This window comes from Maniola jurtina, chromosome 20, assembly GCF_905333055.1.
Source record: "Maniola jurtina chromosome 20, ilManJurt1.1, whole genome shotgun sequence".
Classification (NCBI taxonomy): Eukaryota; Metazoa; Arthropoda; class Insecta; order Lepidoptera; family Nymphalidae; genus Maniola; species Maniola jurtina.
The window spans coordinates 6,460,423-6,485,366 of record NC_060048.1 but is presented as its reverse complement, the minus strand read 5'-3'; the positions used below and the strand labels follow the sequence as shown (position 1 = coordinate 6,485,366).

The 24,944-nt window shown below is 37.1% G+C and overlaps 1 protein-coding gene and 1 long non-coding RNA gene across 2 annotated transcripts; one reads left to right on the top strand and one right to left on the bottom strand.

The window, feature by feature from the left end:
- Positions 1 to 1,086: 1,086 nt before the first annotated feature.
- Positions 1,087 to 22,865, bottom strand: LOC123876005 (proton-coupled folate transporter-like). Its single transcript, XM_045922141.1, has 5 exons — positions 21,682 to 22,865; positions 13,589 to 13,690; positions 3,668 to 3,889; positions 2,342 to 2,498; positions 1,087 to 1,345 (listed from the first exon to the last, which is right to left on the bottom strand). Exons 1-5 carry the CDS (start codon positions 22,655 to 22,657, stop codon positions 1,252 to 1,254), a joined length of 1,551 nt encoding a protein of 516 aa, XP_045778097.1. The 5' UTR covers positions 22,658 to 22,865; the 3' UTR covers positions 1,087 to 1,251.
- On the top strand, positions 13,285 to 24,099 carry LOC123876009. The gene is made up of 3 exons (XR_006798247.1): positions 13,285 to 13,387; positions 14,579 to 14,585; positions 24,068 to 24,099. It is a non-coding gene; the product is annotated as an uncharacterized LOC123876009 (long non-coding RNA).
- Positions 24,100 to 24,944: the final 845 nt, after the last annotated feature.

The window sequence follows — 24,944 nt, the reverse complement described above, 5'->3', positions numbered from 1 at the left end:
TTATTAACATTTCCTAATGCTATTAGACCAATCCGCAAGAAATAAAATATTAGAATAACTGGTCAAGTGCGAGGCAGAAGTAGTGAAATTCATAGTCATACTAGTATTAAATCCTTGTCGTGAATTAAAAGTTAGATTAATATACAAACCAATACGAAACAGTTATTTTTTGGGATTTTTTAGGGTTTCGTACCTCAAAAGGAAAAACGGATCCCTTATAGGATCACTTTGTTGTTTGTCTGTCTGTCTGTCTGTCTGTCTGTCCGTCCGTCCGTCCGTCCGTCCGTCCTAAGTGTATCCTCTAATATAAAGTTTTATTGTGTTTTTTTGGCATTTTACTGAATTAGTGTGGAAAATAGTAAATATAAGTAATTGTTATATTGTCCATGAGGTACCTACTATTAAACTTTTTATTAGTAATTTAATATATTTTAATATCAGGACGCTTTATTTTAAAAATTACCAACAGAATAAAAGACAATTTGTAACAAAATAATATTATTTCTCAATTAAAACTATTATAAATAATTGATTTATTGTCCTAAATCTTAAAAAAAATTAAAATTAAAAAGTCTTACAGTAATATTTTACATAATATTATTATGTAATTTATAAAAACAGTCTTCAAAAGTATATTGCGCCTGGAGAATCCCTAATTCTCTACAATAACACTGAAAAACACTGGTAACCTAATGGCAAACTTAAAAATCTTAAAAAAAAATATGTATAGTATATATATTCGTAATTATGTATAAATATAATAATATGGCATATACTCGTATATAACTTTACTATTTATCAATACAATTTATCATTTAAGTATGTAAAGTACCATAAGATTTTGCTTATTTGTGTTCAGTTATATTACAAACTAGCGGACGCCCGCGACTTCGTCCGCGTGGATTTAGGTTTTTCGAAATTCCGTGGGAACTCTTTGATTTTCCGCGAGTAACAAACATACACACACACATACACACAAACTTCCGCCTTTATAACAGTGTGAATAGCGGTTGACTTCGGCCTCTCCGGGGTTTCCCAGGAAGGAGTAGAACAAGGAGACAACTGAAATGATGACCACGACCAGTCTACCAAGACTAGCGCCTAATAAGAAGAAACTAGCAAATCTATTACAATGGCACCTTACTGTCCTCAGTATGCAAATCGCTGATTATTATTATTTTATATCCTGCTTTTGATTATTATGTCTATTAAATTAACATTTCTATTATAATTTAATATCAATTTATATCATTAAAATCTAGATACTTCGTTCGTTCTTGCATATTCTTCTTTTCTACTTGGGTTTGTGACCACGTCTCTTCGTTTCACCAAAACATAGATGTATCTGAAATGAGATAATGTTTTTTTTTACTAAATTTTTTAATTAACTTTTTGACCGAACTTGATCTTAGTGCATCCGCCTTTTGAGGCCTCATGTAAGATAAGACTTAACTAGTTCGAAAATAAGAACATTTATTATGATAAAAAATTACACGCTATTTATTCCCAGCTTGATCGAAACAAGTTTAGGGTGCGTTTCCATTGACGCGGAGCTAGGCGGAGTGGTGCGAAGAAGAGCGGTGTAAAGTGACAAGTGATTCCATTGAAGCGGTGCGGGGCGGAGTGGAGCTGAGCTGAGCAGACTAGAGCTAAATTTGTCTAACCCGCTGCACCGCACCGTCCCGCGCTACCCTCTGCTTGGTCCCCTCGTCACCACAGCCTGCTCAACTCCGTTCTGTCCGGTGTGGGGCAGCGTGTTGATATTTTTTACTTGAAAGCCCGCTTAACTCCGCTCTGCTCCGCTTACACAGTTTCCATTGATGCGTAGTAGAGATTTTGAGCACTATGACTGGCCAATTCACGGTCCACTCCACTCAACTCCGCCCAGCTCCGTATCAGTGGAAACGCACCCTACCTTTGATTGACGTGTTAATGAATCGGGTCGATTTAAAAGAAGATTTTATTATAATAATCCAACAACCGACCGTTTTGTGAAAGTGGGTTTATACGTAATCACTTTCACGTCTTAAATATAATATATTTTAATTCTTATCTTATGGATTCTTTAAATATCTACCTATAGGTATGAAAAAGTGAAACTGCAACATGTTTTTCGCAATACATTATAATATTACGGCATAAAATTACGTTATTTTCTGCTTTAATTCATACTTATCATCATCCATCACTAGATTTTGAACTGATGATGGTGATTATAACTCCATTGATTTTTGTTAAATAATATGAGTGTGCGTCCTAATTCATTTATTTCATTTCCTACACTTGTTTCTCCTGATTAATAACTAGTTTTAATAAAAAAAAGTTATTGCAACCAACTTACACAAATAAAGCCAGGGCCACAACAGTGAGCGCAGCGTCAAACATATAGAATGCACCAGGGAACGTGTCAATCGTATGCACGTATATAAAACTGGAAGTCGGCATGTATATTGAAGGCGCCAAGGCCTCCATCACGCCTATCACTGAGCTGAGTTTTGCTGAAAGATAAATCAGATTAACATTTAGTAGTTCACCCATATCGGCTTTGCTTATTGGAATTTCCGAACATCATTTCTAGGATTCTACATTATAAAGAAAATGTACATACAAAGTCTAGTTTCTCGACCCAGTTTGAGCTGTATATAAATTAGCCAGTTCCTACTTTTAAATGGTTACCACCGCCCATTTAGGCTTACCCGCCCCTTGAATAACCCCATATCCTATTTACGAGGGAGATTCCCCCTCCCCCATTATAATAATTTCCCCATTAAAATAAATTATTATAATTGAGGTATTTTTTTCGGTATATTAATAATTTCAGGCTTATGGCATTGTACGAGTAACTACTGGGTGGGGGTGCTATTTCATATGTGATGTATGACGTTTATTCTTTCATATTGTACCATAATTCATACCAAATCATCGCTGCTAATATCAAAGATTAAGGAAGTTATTATAACGAATGGTTTTATTCAAACGTGCGAATGGTTCCCAGTAACCTACATTTCAAACTGCTAATGAGATGTAAGATGTTACGTAAAGTTACGTAGTTGATGCGGTTACTGCATCAAGTACGTACTGCAATAAGTTACTGGGTAGTTGCTATGTATTACATTTCATTTATAACATGGACTAACATCTTCATACTAAAAGTCTTTATACTCGACATGGTGCGTTAGCTTTTTTTTTTCTCTTCCAACGTGAATTTGATGGATGAAACAGATTTTCCGGGACAAAAAGAAGCCTATGGCCATCCCATTTAAATGAGAAAGTGTGTCTGTTTGTCTGTCTGCTCGTAACTTTTGCTCGTATCGGCCCATCCGTTAAACCCATTTTGACGAAATGTACAGAGATAGCTTGCATCCCAGGGATGGACACAAGCTTGATAGAAATACGTTAAGTCCCGGAAAATAATAGAGTTGCCACGGGATTTTAAAAAAAACCTAAATCCACATGGACAAAATTGTTGGCATTTATGGTACGGAGATATTTGCATCCTGAAGATGAACAAAAACTACATGCTTTAAAAACCAAAACAGGAGTTCCCACGGGATTTTTATAAATTCTAAATTGACGCGAATGAAGTTGCGGGCGTCGTCTAGTCTAATAATATTGTGAGAAAGTGAATACATGCATATTAACCATATTAAAAGTAAAAGTTACCAACCTACTTCTTCCACAGCCACACTTTTAGTGGCAATAGATCTTACAGCTGTCAGGCCAGTATGACTGAAGATATTAAAGACTGGCGCCGCATAGAACCACGTCCTGGTGGGAGAAAGAGCGAATGCCAAGCAACCCGCTATCCTGCTCACACCGGCCAGGCAGCCAATCAAGCTGTCTTGTACGTGGAATGTTCTGCAGAGGATTGTTATGCAGAAGAATGTTCCTGGAGAATAAATAAATATAGGTCTTATTTAATTGGACAAAACATCTGATAATAGCTGTAAAACCTGAGTCGAAATTTCTCAGTTGATCTGGGAGAGTTACCAGATTCTTGGGGTGGGTATCCCAAGAGAACTCCCACAAGCATGTGATTCATGGAAAGGGATCACAGTAAGGAAAAATCTATAGTAGGTAATTAGGTAGGTTTCCCCCTTCACAGTCGTAGTATAATATTATCTAATTATTTAAAAATTGACTTGCGCACAATATAATGACCTAAATTCGAGATAACTGTATACAAAGTTGTCTCAGTAAAGTGTGCTACTACTAAAAATATACTTAGTATGTATTAATTACTTGAATGTACAAAAATGATTAATTCGATGTCCAAAATTCTCATTCCATACCTACTGATGATTATAATAAAATAAAAAAATTGTACTGGCTGTTTTATTTTTGGCACAATGTGACTAGATATACTTGAGAAGATACCTAAGTTTAAATCTTTTATTTTTATTGAGTTAAGACTGTAGAGAATAAAATTTCATTTTTGTCTGTGATTTAGACCATTTTACGAGAAAGGTATATGTGCAGATATAATCATTTCATATTTAACGTTAAGATTTGGATAAAAGACCTCCAAACGACACTATCATGATTAAGTTACCCTGGAAAAAATAAACTAATATATAAAATTGACAGCATGAACCCTCTACAATATTTTTAAAAGATTTTTTTAATTGCTAATGATTTAACTAAGCTATGCAGAGCGGCTATTAACATATAGGATGAAAGCTAAATAAAACCCATGTAGTTTTTTGAAATTCATCATCATTATCCTATGACTCTACAACTTTTTGCCAGAGTTTTCTTCTATTTATATCGCAGTCCTTCTACTGCCTTCTCCAGTTTGTGCATTTATCAATTCTTCTCAGAATTTCTTCTACACATTCCCTCCGACGCTTTTTTGGCCTTTTTTTTGTTTTTTTTTTTTTTTTGCAGGGGTATCCACCCCTTCTTAACTGTTACAGTATATTATGGTGAGCTTTGTTTTCTGCTGAGTAGTTTAGAGATTAGCACATGATAACAAACATACGCGACGGTAGGCTGACTTTATCCAATATAGGCATGATAGTGATTCCTTATGTATAGGTCAAATGTCACATATGCAATTCACAATCGGTAATTTATTCAAGGTGATAAGAAAATCAAATTCAAACTGCGCATATTGCTATCACTGTGTCATCCGAAAATAATTGAGTCCTCAGATTGACCTTTGAAGTTTTTTGCAAGATCTACTAGTGTATATATATATATAGTTGTTGCGGCGTCGTAGATCGGAACGCTGACCGCGGGCGTGGGCCAACCTGATTGGTCCACGTAGCTGTGTCGTCGACTTTTTCAAAACGTCAATTAAAATGGACATTCGAAATTCGCTTTTCCTTTTATATAACATCATCGTTGTTTTCAAAATCGCATATTGTAATCGCTAATTAGTTTGATTAAACCAAAATATCAAAAGTTCTCTTTTTTCTTCATATACCAAGCGCATACATAAATTTGTGGTCCTTCGAACCGGATGTGAACCAGCGACCTATGGATAAAACATACGCGCATTAAAGATCCTAGGGGAGCCGGTGGACTCCTGGGATACACTTATTATTTTTATAATTGTGTCTAAGCTAGACAAAACAACGGAACGCGAGTGGGAACAGCATAAAGGCACTTTGATAACTAACAATAACGATTCCAAGTTAAAATTAAAGGTTGATGATTTAATTAACTTCCTAAAAAATCGGGCGGACATGCTAGAAACATTACATTCATCACAAATTAATAAACAGTCAATATACACGAAAAACGATCGAATGAAATCCACAAAATGCAATGTTTCTAGCACTAAGCCGCACGAACGTCACTCCGCGCCTAAAAACTGTGTTATGTGCAATGGATCTCATCAACTTTACGCATGTTCACAATTCATTGACTCTAATTTGGAATCGAAATTGAAGTTTCTTCGCGATAGGAAATTATGCGAAAATTGCATGAAAAGTAGTAGCCATACTGCTGAATTTTGCAAATTTGGCGGTTGTCGTCGTTGTTTTAAAAAGCATAATTCCCTAATTCATCCTTCGGATGATTTAAATCATCCCCCGGATGATACGAAAACGATAGGCAACACTAGCGGTTCCCTAACAATGCACTCGTCATTCGATAATCGGCAACTGATGAACGGCGCTCGCGCAGCGTCGCTCCCGAGCGGCGCCGCGCCGCTCCTCAACCCCGCGGATGCAGTGTGCTATGCAAATAATGCACACAGTAACGATAAACGCACACATCGTTCTTTGCAACCGGTTTTGTTGTCCACCGCGCTAATCGAAGTACGAACTCGAAATAATGTTTATTTACTCGCAAATGCATTATTAGATAACGGAAGCGAACGCAGTTTCATAACCGAAGCCTTTAGTAAAAAACTAGGGGTAGAGTTCTTACAGTCCACTCACGAAATAAGAGGTGTAGGTAATTCAGTGACGCAATGCACGAAATCATGCGACATTGAGATTAAATCGCGCATATCTACCTACACTACTAAACTGCATTGTTTTTTATTGCCGCTAATTTCAAGTACGTTGCCCGCTGTACATTATGAACGCGCGAAGTTTCGTATACCTAATAGTTTACAGCTGGCAGACCCGCATTTTCTTGATTCTCGAAAAATTGATATTTTAATCGGCGCAGATATATTTTGGGAATTAATACACGAAGGTAATATAAGGTTACCTAACGGGCCTTATTTACAAAATACGCATTTGGGCTGGATAATATCGGGACCTATCGTATTTAATACGCGCAACGATAGGCTTATTCAGTGTAATTTCACGCAATCGATTGACACGCAATTACGCCAATTCTGGGAGATCGAGGAGCTGCCTCGGGATCGGGATACACGCACGGATGCTGAGCGTGCTTGCGAAGAACTGTTCACTCGTACTACGACGCGCAATGACGAGGGACGGTTTATTGTTAGCATACCTCTTAAGTCATCACCCGATCTTTTGGGCGAATCACTTCCACAGGCGGAACGACGCTTCCTAGCGTTAGAAAAGCGGTTAGAACGCGCGCCCGCTTACAAAAAATTATACGCAGATTTTCTTCATGAGTATGAAAGCCTAGGTCACATGACTCGCGTTTCGACCTACGGAACCCCTCATTATTTTATGCCGCATCACGGCGTATTTCGCGAAAATCACTCGACTACTAAGCTTAGAGTTGTTTACGATGCTGGGGCCGTTTCTAGCACGGGAATCAGCTATAATGACCTACAGTTGGTAGGCCCGCCTATCCAAGGCGACCTAATTTCAATTATATTGCGCTTCAGGCAACATCGGTACGTCGCATGCGCAGACATCGAAAAGATGTACCGACAGTGCCTTGTTGATGAAAAGCAGCGAGATCTTCAGCTGATTCTCTGGCGCGACGAACCCACGCAGCCACTCGGTGTCTATCGCCTCAACACGGTCACCTACGGAACCGCATCCGCGCCGTTTTTAAGTTGTCGCTGCCTAAAACAACTTGCATGCGAAGCAACCAATCCCGAAGTGTCGCGAATTATCAATGAAGATTTTTACGTCGACGACATGATCACGGGTTCTCACGACAAAGAAACATTATTAAAATTGTGCGAAGAAACAACCAAGACGTTGCAAGCTGGTTGTTTCCCACTACGCAAGTGGATCTTCAATTTTACGTGTGAACCCGAGATGACGTCATCGTCGTGCGCTTCTAAGCAAATACTCGCGGAGAATACAAATCACAAAACATTAGGTATTGGTTGGCTCAATGACAGCGACGAATTTTATTTCAATACAGAATTTGAGTCTAGGAATGAACCTATAACTAAACGCCTAATTCTATCATACGCATCTCAAATTTTCGATCCACTGGGGATTTTAAGTCCGTTCATCTTGACTGCAAAAATGTTATTACAACAGTTGTGGTTATTAACCCATTCTTGACCGCCGTACCAATTTGGGAACACTTACTTATTGAAGTGAAATAAAAAAAGTGTTGACATTAGTTAATATATTATTATATTTATGAGTAGTTGAAAGTGCACTGATTTAATATAAAATAAAATAAAAAAATTATCATCAGTATTATTTTAGTAACGATCCATCAAATTTCGTTATCGAGAGATATGTGGAGGTAAGTATAGTTTTATAATTATAATTTTATATACATAAAATATTTCATCAATAATAATTATATTTTGTCAAATTCAATAAATTCCTAAATATTTGCAAGCTTTTTTAGTTACTTATACTAAGTATATAAAATTTTATAGGACTTGAAATATTACTGTACCAATTTGGGTACAATGGCCACAAGTATAGTACTGGAAGACTAAATATATCAATTTTTACAGATTATCAAGATGAACTGAAAAGGCATTATAGTGCCAAATACAACCTTTGAAGATTAGAGGAAGCTATTAATTCGATTTTAGAAGATAGAGATAACAGTTTGAAGTATGATTTCGCTATAAATCTACGAAAGGTTGACGCCGTTACTGATGAAGAAGTAGGGTTTGATGACAACGAGACTCCATCAAGCTTGCCAAATGACGTTCTTGGAAATATAGAAATACTAGCGACCACTTGCGGCTTAGCTCCCGTGGGAATTTTGCAAAATACGACCTTATTCTTCATCGACGTTATAAAAGAAACATTTATGCAAAATTTCAGCTTTCTCGATCCAAGAGTTTGGGCTGGGCGCTGATGTGTCAGTTGCTGAGTGAGTCCGAAGTTTTCTTTTTTTTTTATTTAGATTTGTTCACAATGTTGGTAGGTACTCTTTCTGGTGCTGAAAGCAGCAATAATGTTGAGTCGTTGGCTGTCAAAAGAGTTCGAATTAGAATCAGTTCGCCACAAACTGTAAGCTTAGTATTGGACCTAATCAATCCATTTTGAATGTTTCAGTTTTGCGAAAGTGTACTGCAAGTTATTTGAAAACTAACACAGAATCTTACGATTGAATTCTGAACAAAAATCGTATGAAAGACTCCATATTTGTTCCAAATCTACAACAAGGGCATGAATGGAGTGGACGAAATGGACCAATCAATTTTGCTGTATCGAATCGGCATTCACGGCAAAAATAGTAGTGGATCTCATTCACTTACATGATTGACATGACAATATGAAATGCCTATAGCGATTGCCTATAAAGACTACCCCGTTGATCGAATTATTATCTCGACGAAGTTTAGCCAGAATTGATCTCAAGGAATCAATCCAAAGCCAATCTGCTCGCCCATCGTCACAACTAGACGGCGCTGATCACGTTCCTGAAAAGCTTCCTCAGAATATTCCTTGTATCATTTGCCAAAATTACTCCGTTGGGGTCGTAAAAACGCAAGAAAACAGTTCATCAATGACAAATCTTGTATTACGAATTTTTACTCTTAAGTGGCCATTGTGCCAATTTGGGTACACCCCTGTAAAATCCTGAAAAATATTTATGAATACTTTTTTCTTATTTTTTTGTATCTTTGTGTTGCTAATAATTAATAAACTAAAAAAAAATCTAAGGTTACCCTTCTAGTTTTTGTTTGGCCTCAAATGGGTTAAAATTGGACTGGGACGACATCGTACCTACTGACATCGCGCGTCAGTGGAACCGGTTTCTCGCTTCGCTGTCGATCCTAAAAACGATACGTGTTCCTCGATATGTCATGGATATTGATCCTATATCTACCGAGATGCATATTTTTAGCGACGCTTCTCAAACCGCGTACGGCGCGTGCGTTTATATAAGGACCGTAAGCGCTAATACGGTCAAAGTGCAATTGCTCCGTTCTAAAGGGAAGGTTGCACCGCTAAAAACCGTCAGCATCCCACGGTTAGAGCTTCTCGGTGCTCTAGTGGGCGCTCGCCTTTATAACAAGGTTCGCGATTCACTTCACTGCAACTTCGATCACGTAATATTTTGGACGGATTCGACAATTGTCTTAGGTTGGCTGCGCATGCCGCCACGATTGTTAAAAACGTTCGTTCAAAATAGGACGATAGAAATTAACGATTTGACGAAGGATCTCCCGTGGCGTCATGTAAGCGGGAAGGAGAACCCAGCTGATCTCGTTTCGCGTGGGGTTGTGAATCTCGAGGAGCTCTCTTCGTCTAATTTGTGGTGGGAAGGGCCAGCCTTCCTTCGTGACAGTGAATTTGACTGTGAAAACGTACCTCCCTTTTACACGCACGAAGATCAGTCAAATGACTTACCTGAAATAAAGGGTAGTGACGTCACCGCGTTAGTAGCCCAGGGTAGGTCGAGCTCTGAAGATGGATCTATTATCGATTTCCAACGATTCTCTCAGTTCAGCCGGCTGAGACGCTCAACTGCTTATGTTTTACGGTTTTTACATAATACGCGCAATAAACTTAATAAGCGGTCGGGCGTTCTTACCGTCGATGAGCTGAGAGAAGCCGACAACTTGTTGGTTAGGCTGTCTCAACTGGAATCTTTTCCAGTTGAGTACAAGTCAATAGCCAACAATCGCGCGCTAAAAAATAAACATAATTTAAGTAAATTAAATCTGTTTATTGATGACAATAAACTGTTGCGAGTTGGCGGCAGGTTGGACTATTCAGAGTTCGACTATAATAAAAAACACCCAATTTTATTGTCAGGCAAACATCATTTCACGCTTCTTCTTTTTCGCCACGAACACAAATCCTTGCTACACGCAGCCCCGCAGGCGCTTCTTTTTCACCTTCGTGAATCTTGGTGGCCAATCGCAGGCAGAAATCTCGCTAGAAAGGTAGTTCATGACTGCGTGGTGTGTAAGCGCCTGCGAGGTCAAACACTTACCCCTCTGATGGGAAATCTTCCCAGCGAGAGGATTACACCCACCTTTCCGTTCTTTCGATGCGGCGTTGACTATGCCGGCCCAGTGTTCGTTTTGACCAGAAAAGGTAGGGGAGCTAAAACTACAAAGGCATACATTTGCATTTTTATATGCCTCGTTACGCGCGCTGTGCATTTAGAGCTGGTGAGTGATCTTACTACTAAAGCGTACTGTCTCACACTCAACCGCTTTGTCTCACGCAGGTCAAAACCCGCTGAAATGTGGTCTGATAATGGCCGCACCATGGTCGGCCTTAAAACCGAATTCGCGCAATTTTTAGAACGCTGTAGTTCTGACATTATTGAATACGCAAATCAACAAAAAATTAAATTTAAATTCATAGTGCCGTATGCCAGCCACTTTGGTGGACTGTGGGAACGTGGAGTACAGTCGTGCAAGTACCACCTTCGCCGCGTGGTCGGTAACGCGCATCTCACATACGAAGAGTTCAGCACAGTATTAGCACAAGTTGAAGCTGTCCTGAATTCTCGTCCCCTCTCCCCAATGTCTTCCGATCCTAACGACTTCCTTCCTCTTAGTCCTGCTCATTTTCTGGTTGGCCGTACGCTCACCGCACCTGCCTACGACAACCTGGTGGATACGCCCACGCATAGACTCGATCGGTACCAGAGGGTGGAGCAAATTCGACAACACTTTTGGAGACGCTGGTCGAAAGAATACATATCCGAGCTGCAAACACGGACGAAGTGGAGACAAAACACGCAAGACCTCAAACCCAACACTATGGTCATCATCAAAGAGGACAACTTCCCGCCGTTGAAATGGCATCTCGGACGAGTCATCAGAAACATACCTGGGAAGGATGGAATCTCAAGAGTCGCGGAAATACAAACTGCATCCGGGCTTGTGAGGCGAGCTTACGCAAAGATCTGCCCATTAGTCGACCCTGATGAGGACAGTCTTGGAAGCCAAGAGCTCCAAGGCCGGGGGCATGTTGCGGCGTCGTAGATCGGAACGCTGACCGCGGGCGTGGGCCAACCTGATTGGTCCACGTAGCTGTGTCGTCGACTTTTTCAAAACGTCAATTAAAATGGACATTCGAAATTCGCTTTTCCTTTTATATAACATCATCGTTGTTTTCAAAATCGCATATTGTAATCGCTAATTAGTTTGATTAAACCAAAATATCAAAAGTTCTCTTTTTTCTTCATATACCAAGCGCATACAATAGTGTATATAGGTACAAGTAGGTACGATATGAGTATTATTTCATTTATTTCTTTGGGTTTTAATAAAATTTCTCTATTATTTGAGGGAAATTAAGTTTTTTTTAGTTTGCCGTTCTTAAGAAGTAAAACTTATTCGAAAAATACTGTTTTACATTACGTGCTCTAAACTACACTAAGGCCTTATCGAAACAGCTATCGAAATATTTAGAATAAAATTGTAACGAAAATTATTTAAGTAGGATGTACGGTCTATACTAATTCAACAGCAACTTGTAATGAACCAAGGTAATAATGTATAGTCAGATAGTAGGTATGTGTAGTTTAATAATATCAGAATCTTCATGGAACAAAAAATGAGAAACTAGGCAATATGCATTGAAAATGACTTTGTTTTTTGAATCATAGGAAGGATATTAATAGTAGTTTTTTAGTACCTATTTTTTATTCTCCACTGTAAATGCCATGCAAACAGCTACTTCAAATTCAAAACATGTTTTTTTAAGATTTAGATAATTATCTAAATCTTTCGCGTAGGTAAATGTGTTCGAATTGCGAGCGACGGGATGCAATAAATATATAATTATTTGAAAATAACCTGTTTTACCATTTACTGCTTTGACTTTATATTAACGTCAATGTTGAATTCATTAACGTCACCAAATTTTGCATTTTATTGGCCAATTTAAGACCCTGCGGACTTTAGCCGACAAAGAAAGTGCAAAAGTATAGAGCTGATAGCTTCCAATAAAATACCTTAAAAATTACCTTTATTTATACCTTAAATTTTAAACTTGATATAAGTCAGCCTTTTACTGCAATTTCACCCAGCCAATGAAATACATAAAACCAGTCCTAAGTATTGATGTAGCCTAACCTGGAAGAGGTATTGGCTATAGCAGCCTAAACGATCTCTACCAATGATGTTTAGTTGTCATTGGTTTCTGCAATCTGCTCAAATACTGTAGGTACTAGAACCCTTAATTGTTATTTGTTGGCACGGCTTTGCCGATATAAAGATGTTGGTGGGCGATCACCGAAACCTCCCACCTGATTAGAATTAAGAAATTTAAAATTCAAAAATTTCCCAATTAGGACTTTAACTTCGGACCTCTCACTAATAACCTAATAATACAGCGTATACCAGGGCTCTACATTGCGTCAGCTGAGGAGTTATCGCGTCGATAGATAGATATAATCATATAAACTGTATATGTATACTTATAGGTAAAATTCAAAATCCTGACTGACTGATTGACTGACTGACATACCTATATATCAACGTACAGCCTAAACCGCAGGAGAGTGTATTCTTTGTAAAGAGTAGATATCCACTAAGAAAGAATTTTTCGGAATTCCACCCCTAAGGGGGTTAAATGGGGGTTGGAAGGTTTTATGAAAGTCCTACGTTTTTGATGTTAGAGACGTTCGGTAATAATTAGGTTCTCTGTATTTGAATTTATTGGAAAATCCCCCCTTGAGGGGGAATAACTAACTCCAAAATAACTTATACAGATTGCCCCTGCGATGCGACAAACGGATACACAGAGGTTTTAAACTTATACCCCTCTATTTGCGTCGGGGGTTAAAAAGAGCGAGATTGTCTTACCAAATAATCCTAAAACGATATTGATCGTTCCATACACGCTGTATTCAACTCCGTTGAAGTTAAATTTTCTTATCGCGTACAAGTAGCTTACTTGCGAATCACCTGAAAAATAAAACGATACGAGTTAGTTACATCTTAGGGTCAGCGCAGACCGAGCGACTCACTGTGCTCACATACTCGAGCACTTTTTCCTCGGTTTAGTATCCTAATCTGTATAAATAAAAGGAAATGCCGAATGACTGACTGACTGATCTATCAACGCACAGCTCAAACTAATGGATGGCTCGGGCTGAAATTTAGCATGCAGGTAGCCATGATGGCGTAGACAATAGACCACTAAGAAAGGATTTATCATTTAACCGCTAAGGAGGTAAAAGAGGGTTTTGAAATTCGTGTACTCCACGCGTATGGAGTCGCGAGCATAAGCTAGTAATACAATATTATAAATGTAAAAGTTTCAATATTTGGTACTCCTTCACGCCATAATAACCGGCTGATTTGGCGGAAAGACAACTTTTTATTCTGCCAATTGACACATAGGCATAGCCAACTTTATATTCTGTTAAAATCAAAGTATTCCTGCGAAATTTTTGTCTAAACCTAAATCCACACGTATGAAATCGCAGACATCATCTGGTAATAATTTACAAAATATGTCAACCCTTCGCTGCCTGCTGCCGAGCGCGGATCTCTTCTTATCTAACGCTATGTCTCAGGTTTGTTAATTTATTGTCCATCCGATGAAAATCGCTTGCATTAGACCCGAGTTTGTTGCTCAGTGTGCACAGGACCTTATTGTTATCGGTCATGCTTTGAGTTCATTAACTTGTATGTCAATATGAGGCTAATTGTTTCATGTATCTCCTAAAGTTTTACTGTTGAAGTGTGTTATTTATTCTTTACAAACACAGTCTTGCTTTCAGTGTTGAAGCAGCAGCGAACTGAATCAATAATACATATACTTGGATGAATTAAACATCAAGATACAAGATTATACGTAATTTGACATACGAGTACATAGTAGCCCACTCAAATAGTGAATCATATTATGAGCCTATTCTTAGGGTTCCGTACCAAAATGGTAAAAATGCAACCCTTTGCGACTTTCTACGTTCGTCCGTACGTCTTTCTGTCTGTCACAGTCGATTATTTCAGTAACAGCTATCAACATGAATATCAGTGACAGTGGCCCAACATCATCGGAATAAAATATAAAACAAAAATTATTTTTAACCCCCCACCCAAAAAGAGGGGTGTTATAAGTTTGACGTGTGTATCTGTGTATCTGTCTGTGGCAGCGTATCTCCTAAACGAATGAACCGATTTTAATTTAGTTCTTTTTTGTTTGAAAGGTGACTAATTGATCGAGAGTGTTCTTAGTTATAATCAAAGAAAATCGGTACAGCCATTTGAAAGATATCAGCTCTTTTCTAGTTTTCTTATAGAGGTTTTTGTGTCAGGGGTATTTTAAATTTTGAGTTATAATTATCAAGTTCAAGTGATGTTAAATTTACTTAGTAGAATTTCCTTTTTTCATTGGATTAAACATAAATGTCAAATGAGCTCAGTAACTATCATTCAATGTTGCAGATTGAACTAGAGTGATGTAACTCTCGGTTTGACCCTGAATCGACGATATGTCAAATATTAGGCTATAGTGACGTAAAATCATAAAAACATAGGAGTACTTTAGGGCTACCTGCGTCAAATGCACTAATATTTTGTTAACCCCCGACCCAAAAAGAGGGGTGTTATAAGTTTGACGTGTGTATCTGTGTGTCTGTGTATCTGTGTATCTGTGTATCTGTGTATCTGTGTATCTGTCTGTGGCATCGTAGCGCCTAAACGAATGAACCGATTTTAATTTACTTTTTTTTGTTTGAAAGGTGGTTTGATCGAGAGTGTTCTTAGCTATAATCCAAGAAAATCGGTTCAGCCGTTTAAAAGTTATCAGCTCTTTTCTAGTTTTCTTGTAGAAAAGAAGGTTAGATAACCCTTAGGTTCATAATATTCAAGTGTCAATTGACAAATGTCAAGCTGTCAAGATGGACGTTGCCTAGATGTACATAATTATTTATTTGAAAATGATTTGTCGGGGGTGTTGAAAATTTTTAATTTACACTTGTTAATGACTGAGTTAGCGAATCACCCCGCTGTTCGTCGTATGAAACATATCCAAGCATTTTTCCTTATCAATGAGAAAAGTTTCCGGCGTAAACTAACCTGTTTAAAATATTTAGGCGCGATTCTAATAAAATAATCATATTATTATAATTTTTGTTGAAACGGTTATTGACCTATGTAATTACAATACAGATTTAGTAGGTAACCGGTTCAATTCCATCGGGTTTTACAAATATTAGCTAATAGATTAATAATAAGTACCTACCGAGGTAGGTACTTCGATTAGTCAACCCATCAGCATCACAGAAATAATATTGGAAATGGATATGGAACTTTTTAAAGGAACGAGTAAATTGCTCGAGATCAGTGGTCTTTGTTAGGTACTTTCTTTTCTAACCATACATGGTAAATAGGACATAGGTAACATAAAATTGTAGTGGTATAACAAATGATAGGTACCTATAATAAATAGAATCTTGGACTGTAGTAATAAAATAATGTGATGTTTTATATAGCGGTAGTTTATGAAGCCAAAATTTATAACTACCTACCTAAAGAAAAAAATTAAAAAAATTAGGTTTATCAAAATTAAAAAAAAAAAATTATTAACGTCACGCTGTACGGAATGACGTCTCAATTTTTTTACATAAAAATATCTTAAAGTACGCAGAAAAATTCTCTATTTTTATGTTACAAAATGCAAAATATGTGCATTCTAAGCAGTTAAATATCAATTGGTTTAACGAGGAAGAAAAACATTGTGAGGAAACTTGCATGCCTGAGAGTTCCCCATAATTTTTTGAAACTATTATGTATTCGGAGTCAAAAATGTGTAAATTCATCAATTCGTACCTACTTGACCAGCATGGTGTTACTAATGATGATATATTGATTACCTACTATACCTTTAATGTTGTTTAAATAAGATTTAGAAGGTACCTATTCACTGAGCAATATAACATACCACTCAACTATCCATATGAGTAGCTCATTATAGTATTACAAGTTACTCGCACGATACTTGCTAATTGGATATAATATGGCCAAGTATCTGGTTGGTATTTGAAGGCAGGCCTTGATTGGCTTATATGGTTCGGCTCCACTGTCGGGATTCAGAAAATGATTTGTGGTAAGTATCACGAATTGTGTGGCCGGCGCGCGACGGCGATCGTATCGTTCCGCACATTCGCGCTAATCGAACGGTTTGCGAGCATGTATAGGATTTTTAAAATCCCACGGTTTTTTTGGCTTGTACTAGAAAGTTGTAACAATAAAGAGAAAGAAAAAGTGGACAAGAAAGCACTTATCTCTATATGAGATCTCTACCAGTGACCCTTGGCAGTGCGAGAGGTTGTAAAGGGAGTAGAATAGGTACAATAAAGATAGAAAGTATTCATGAAAAAAGATTAATAGATATTGTGTTATATATTTTTTTTATATTCTAATACACCACGGGGAATACTGTCCACTGTCACAGAATGTGTCTGGTGCGGCTGGCCGACTTATTTTTTTTTTCTTTGGCAAAAACATAACATTCGTCGTATGACGTATCCATCGTATCCCGAATTGTATGGCCAATTGATTTGCCGAATGTCGAACTATCGTAGTCCGAACTCGTCAGTCGAGTCGAATCATTTGCCGAATTCCGATAGTAGAGTCGTAAACTATTGGCGAATGCATCGGAAGGGGCAAGTACCGTCAATGTGCAAATACTTGCAAAGTTTATTAGGTTATGAATATGATTATGTTAAACTTGCATAGTGTACCTATAAAACCTAAACCTAAATAGAAATACCTTTATTATAATTCGGCATACCTTCTGAATTGGAACAGCAGGTACCTAAGTAGATAGTAGGTAGGAACCCAAAATACTGGATACCTACTCACCTAATATCTAGGTAATACTTACCTAGGTATCTAGGTAAATAATAACCTAAGAGCTACGGTTTGAACTGGGAATTGTTGATCATTCAATATAACTGTTTGATTAGTGTATTACATACAGATACGTAATGATAATCAAAGTTACTTTGTTAGGTCATTAAGTCTGACTCTAACAGTCTGACTCTAGTTTTAAAGTTGCAAAAAACACGATGATGTATAGGCCCTAACATTAACATACAAAAGAGTGCAAAACAAAAGCGGCGAACCTATCAATTGCAATTGTGGTGCTGCCATTTTGCCAAGTGCTAACATTAATATTCAAGGTCCCAGACGGAGTTAAAGGAAATTTTATAATAAGGAGGATAAAAACCAATCCAAGGTTGCGAACAACAAACTTTCAATAACCTTAATATTATAAAGATTTATTAAGTAACGGACTAATATTACTTTTTCAGGGTTCAACCGCCTGAACTGATCTTGACAAAATTTGGCGCAGAGTATTTTGAAAAGTATTCTATCAGTCAGCTAGACTGATAGAATAATTTAATTCGAGAAAACGAAAGTTCCCACGGGATTTGAAAAAAGATAAATCCACGCAAGTAAAGTTGCATCAGCTTGTAAATCGGCTGGTTAGAAATATAAAAATTTCTAACAATTGTCAATATTAATTTAATATATGTCGTGTAAATCAATATTAGTATAGGGTAACAGTTTTTTGCTATTCATTTTTTATACTTAGTTGCTTTACAATATTAACGTACTAGGTTCATAACACCCTTTTAGGCCTTGTCAATGTTTATTATAATTTATACAATTTATAACAATAGGCAATTTAATAATACTACTATTTATAAACGTAATTAAGTTTATTCAATTGTAATTGTAATAATTAACAAAACATTATAAAAAGTAAATTGACTGTCGCCGCGTCTTGGAATGAATATATTTATAAAATGAAATAATTGCTTATTTATTAAGCAATTATTCCTTCTAGTGATAGAAAGAGAGCCAGCGAGTGTCAAACCTTCGCTATTTTATAAAACCTGAAAGTTTCTTTTCGTATTGCCCCCAACATAAGGAAAACGATCAGCAACTATTAAGTTTTGTTCATGGTAGCTTTGGGAGATAATGGGTTACAAAAATGTAAAAAACCTTACTTCAAAGTATTAAGTCTAGTTTTTTATATATTTTTCGGAATAGTATATTAGAAATCACGCCCTTAAAGTTTAAAAGTTTAAGGGTGTCTGGCAGGGGGTACCGGTCGCCACGATACTAACTGTCTGGCAATGCATGACGTGATTTCTAATACTATTCCGAAGAAAATAAAAAAAACTCATCATAGTCATCACAACCACATTGACACCTCATAGACGCTGTTCGTTCCTCACTGTGTTGGGGGCAATACGCAGAGAAACTTTCAAATTTTATTAAATAACGAAGGTCTGGCACTCTCTGGCTCTCAGTCCATTAGAGCTTGGCCATTGTTCTACAATTTTCTTAATTATATTTTCTTAAACGTTCATACTTAATTATTTCTTCTAATTAGGTACTAGACGACAATTATTCTTTGGTTATTGTTCAATACTAAATGATGTAGATGATGAGATGATGATGATTTCAGCTTTTTGAAAATCCCGTGGTCTCCGAGGAGCAAGCTATCTCTGTAACCTTCATCAAAATCGGTCAAGCGGATGGACGCGAAAAACTAAGACAGACATACGCACTGTTGGATTTTTATCAAATTACTTCGTCGTAAAAAGCTAAGTAGGTGCAGTCCGTACAAAATGACTTCGCACGCGCCATTTTAACTCTATGGGCCAACTGTCATGTCATAAGTACGGTTCACCTTTAAAATAAGGACTAAAATTATACTTTTGACCATGATTTTTGACACATAAAAATAAAATGGCGCGTGAGAACTCATTTTTACGTATTATACGTCGATGTCAAGTTTCCCTACAGTGCGTACATTTTAAGATCTCAATGGTTATTTTAGCTCCATGTTTCAGCTGTCATGTCAAAAGTATCTAGGTACGGAATCACCTATGAATGTACGAAGTATCTTTAAATAGCGTACTTTTGAAATGACAGTTGACAACAAAGAAACGGCGAATGAGATCTGAAAATATGCACTATAACCATACTAGATGATGAACGCGAATTCATCCGCGTGGATTAAGCTTTCAAAAATCCCGTAGGAACTCCTTGATTTTCCGGGATAAAAAGTAGCCTCTATCCTTCCCCGGGATGTAAGCTAACTCTGTACCCATCAAAATCGGTTAAACTATTGGGCCGTGAAAAGCTAGCAGACAGACAGACACACTCTCGCATTTATAATAATTAAGTATGGATTGTGACAACTGGCAGAGAGTTCTAAAAGACTTTTAGACAATCCTTGGACCTATGTAGGTGAGTTTTTGTACATTTTCGATTGCTTAAACGTGGCAACGAGGAATTGACGTTGCGTGCTAGAATAGTAGTTTACCTCGATCACTGGTGGGTAACGACCTAAATGCAGTTATACATATAAGATTATTCCGCAGACATTAATGAGCATAAGTTCCATGAAAACAAAATGGTTCACATTCAATTAAGTTTTTTCTACTGTCTTCGGTGCAATATTTCTAGAGCGATATATAACGTTAATTAGCCGTTAACTGACTTCGCTTTGTGTTAACTGAGTTTTTGATTAATGATCTTATTGCTATTCTTTAAGATTATCTGTTATTACTTTGGGGCTGACCCAATTTCTGACTCTACCGATACACCTTCTATTATTTTATTTGTAACTTTCTAGCCATTTTTTTTTTAATTTTTACAAAGAGTGAAGTTATTTACTTACCTATTCATTTTTATTTACTTTTGTATTTTATTTATTTTTTAATTATTATTATATATACATACACTATGTGTAAATATTTACTTTATTTAATTAGTACACCTCTTCCACTTATTCCACTTATTTTTATTATATTCTCTACCCTGAGGTTGCCTGGAAGAGATCGCTATTCTAGCGATAAGGCTGCCTATTGTACAAAAATCTATTTTTGTTATACATTTCTAAAAAATATTTTACTTTTACTTTTTTAACTTTTACCGATTGGTGTGATATTATGCCGTCTAAATTTTAATTGATTATTATTAGATTTAAAATTACTTGAATTTTAAATTTATGTTAATTCATCTAAATTAGAGGTATATTTAATTTTTGTTTATGGAATTCACAAATAATGCGGGAGAGATTATCTTCAATTACAGTTCTAAGTATAGGTTGGTAAATAATTTTGTTAAAATAAAACTAAAGCTCCTCACAATATACTGATTTCCATCTTGCTATTAAACAAAGGTCTTTGACCGGAATGCGTACATTAACACTCATTCGTCATAATACGATATAGGTAATTATTGTCACACACGAGCTCGAAATGATCTCCAATAACCGTTAGATTTTATTATTATAATGAAACATCAGAAGTCAGAACTCGTGAATCTCCTCATCTGACACTGTTTTTATCTAAATCACGTCGTCCTAATTATTCATATTGACCAAGTTTAGATAAGCGTGATTAAGACACTTTGCGATGTAAAAACGGCAAGAGAACCGTTGAATATAAACTTGTTTACTCAAAATTAGAGTTACTAACCATCACCCTCATCATCAACATGATCAACCCATGGCTCACCCACTACTAACCTCGGTTCTCCTCTCAAAATGAGAAGGGCTTAGGCCATAGTCTGCCACGCGAGCCCAGTGCGGTTTGGCAGACTTCACACACCTTTGAGAACATTATGGAGAACTCTCAGACATGTAGGTTTCCTCGCGATTTCCTACACCTTAAAAAAAGGTGATTGCTTAAAACCTACATTACTTCGAAAAAGTTAGATGTGCCTATGCCTGGGATCGAACCCCTGACTTCTCCAATGGAAGGCGGATGTTTTAACTACAAAGCTATCACGGCATTTTAATCACGTCGTCCTAATTATTGATATTGACCAAGTTTAGATAAGCTTGACAGACTTTGCGATCTAAGAGTGTTTAGAGAACCGATTAATATAAATATGTATGCTAAATTAGATTTACTCACCATATAACGGTCCAACCATAATAACGTACAGGATGATCACTGACAGTATCTGCTTCCTCATGCCCAACGCACGTGGCCTGACTGCCACCAACACGGTGGTAGTGACCAGACCAAATACATCGTGCAACAATTGTCTAAATCTACTTTGCCCACCCTCACGCATAGGTCGATCATTCTCAACAGGTAACACGTCTTCAAGTCTTAAAACACCATACACAAACGCACTAACATGCAAACATATTAACGTTGAGAACACACCATAATATCCAACTGATCTTAACAGTATTCCACTAAGAGCAGTTCCCGTAGGAGTGCCCAAACTCACACATATAGTAACTAGCCCCAAACGAAACGTCCTGCTTTCAACTGTAGTCCTGTCAGCCATATAGCTGTACATCCCCATGAATATAACAATATAACTGCCACTAAACCCAGACGGTAACGCTTCTATCAACGCGGTAGAGATCAACGATAGCTCGTAAAAATAGTAAGTGGCCAATAAAAGGCCAATATTTGTAATAATTTCCCCCAGAAATGGAACCAGGATACATATCTTCCGTTTCTTAGTCCTGTCACTCCATGCTCCAATAAAAAGCACCATCACAGCCGGGATGCCCGTTTGGAGGGGAAACTTCCAGGCGACAATCTTAGCCACCAGCGACTGTACCTGGTTCAGCTCCGACTCCAGGCCAGTCGTGTTTCTGTCTCTAATACGATCGCATATCTCCTCACTGAAAGCGCAATTAACGCGACATGACTTCTCCAAGTGCATGTTCTGCACTGCAATGGACGACAACGCCGTGCACAGCATGTAAACAAACAGGCATGGTTCAACTGTGATCTCACTGAACAAGTATTTTATCTGTTTTAATAAAATTTTCGATTTCTCCCGCCACGTCTCCTCTTCTTTGTCACCGGTGAGACGTAGACTCGATTTGGTCAGATCGATTGTGCTGCAATTATTACTGGCTGTCATATTAAGTGGCACTAAAAGTGAGAGTTAGTAAAAGTGGAAGCACTGTTCGTTATTTGAACCACGCACAGCACTGATGGTATGCGGCGCCGGCGACCGATAGTGACTACTTAATCCGAGGCTTTCCGACTGTCGTTTCCAAAAACCAGAGTTGTTAATGTCAGGTTGTAAAATCGAGCGCGATATGAGAGTGTAGCGAGGCGAGCGGGCCGCTCGCATCTCGTTCGTTACGATAACAGAGGTCTTACCGTACTCCGACAACTCTTTTAATAAATAGCTTATTTATCTGAGCACCTTGAGTTACGCATCGCACAACATTGTTTCGCTTCTGCCATTCGAATAAAGAATAGGTCCAAGTGTTTAAACAACAGCGAATTAATTGAAGTGCCACAAAAGTGACTGCTTGTCTCCAGCGATAAACGTTATACTTACGTAGTTTTTAGGGTTCCGTGCCCAAAGGCTGCTAACGGAAACATATAATACCTAATAAGCCTCCGCTTTCCGTCGGTCTGTTTATCAGCGGGCTGTTTCTCATGAACCGCAATAGGTAGAGTGTGTGTTTCTACGCTATAACAATAAATAGTAAAAAATCAAGATAGCGAATTTCGAAAATGGCTGCAGTGCAAATAAACTATGATGGTACGGAACCTTTTGTGTGCTAGTTTGGCTCGCATATGATCGGTTTATATATTAGGCAATTGTGTTATCGTTCATATAACACCATTAGGAAATATATTTTTTACAAACGGCACGAACGAAATAAATATATACTATATCATACATTGGTGTTGATATTTATGAGTCCTAACATTTTACAACCGAATTTATGAAGAACGCCGTCTCTGATAAACGTAAATAAAAGTTTTTTTATTTCTTTTCTACCATGACAGTCTTTACTATGTGTATTTGAAATAAATTCTTATATTTTATGAGCTTTCCTAGCTGTTAACTTTATTTTCAACACTAATAATGTGAACATGCTCATATATTATAGTTTTTGCCTCATATACTTACTTCGTCCGCACTCCACGTGATATAATTTATAGCTTATATATATAATATCTCGGGAACTCGGGAATAATGTAGCTAACTAGCTAGGTATCTATCAATGAAAGAATTTTCAGAATTCTTATCTTAGGGAGTAGGTATATTATTTTTTACGTAAGGCCATCGCGCCGCGTTGCTGTCCTTCCTTGTACCTATAATATATTTCAGACTTTAATCTATTTTAACTAAAGCTGTCCTTATAGCTGATAGCACGACTGTACCTATACACAAAATTAAAATGGATAAAATTTCGTAAGACTGAATTACTTAGAAGCAATAGCGGATTTTCAATCATAAAATTCTTAGCTAATAATTTTTCCCAGGAATATCACGTAGTTAAATACGGACCAACCATTATTATTTAAGAAATTATTGATGAAAATTATTATTAGGATCTTATGAAAAAGATGTTAGGGAATAAAATAAAAGCTAGAATATCACAAAAAGACGTTTAATACTAGATTACTCATTTAAATTATGATTTTGCTTTATTTAAGAACATAATAATTAGCGGTTCGCTCCGACCGCTTAGAAGCATTAGCAACAGTTTTATGGTGCTATTTAGTTCGGTCGGTGTTATGTTTATGCAGCGCCAGATAATATCAACACAATTTTCACCACAGCAAAAAGTTTTGCAATGAGAATTTAGGCAGGCACTCTTTCCTTGATTCGGCGTGCCTCATATCGTCTCCCGGTTTAAAATAAGTACATCGTATCTTCTCAGCCCAAACGACTGGTAATTTATGATCTAAAGATTCTCGTTGGGAATCTGGGAATAGGGAAATGTGGATCCTCTTAGGATTTTAACATTTTATGGCATGGCTTTTCGCCAATTGTGTCTAGCGTCTTTTTGCAACTCAATTAAGTGTAAATAAAAAATTTATAACACCCCCGACAAGTGAAGGTTAAAGTAACTAGAAAAGAGCTGATAACTTTCAAACGGCTGAACCGATTTTCTTGGATTATGGCTAAGAACACTCTCGATCAAGCCAACTGTCAAACAAAAACAAAAACTAAATTAAAATCGGTTCAATAGTTTACGAGCTACGATGCACAGATAGATACATAGATACATACGCCAAACTTATAACACCGCTCTTTTTGGGTCGGGGGTCAATAAAAAATATATAGATTTTCTTATTTAATAACATGAATTGTTTTTATTGAGTATTTTCATTATTTTTATTAAGTAAGTATATTAAATTATTTTTCTGTACATTTTGTTCTCCTAAATAGACTTCTT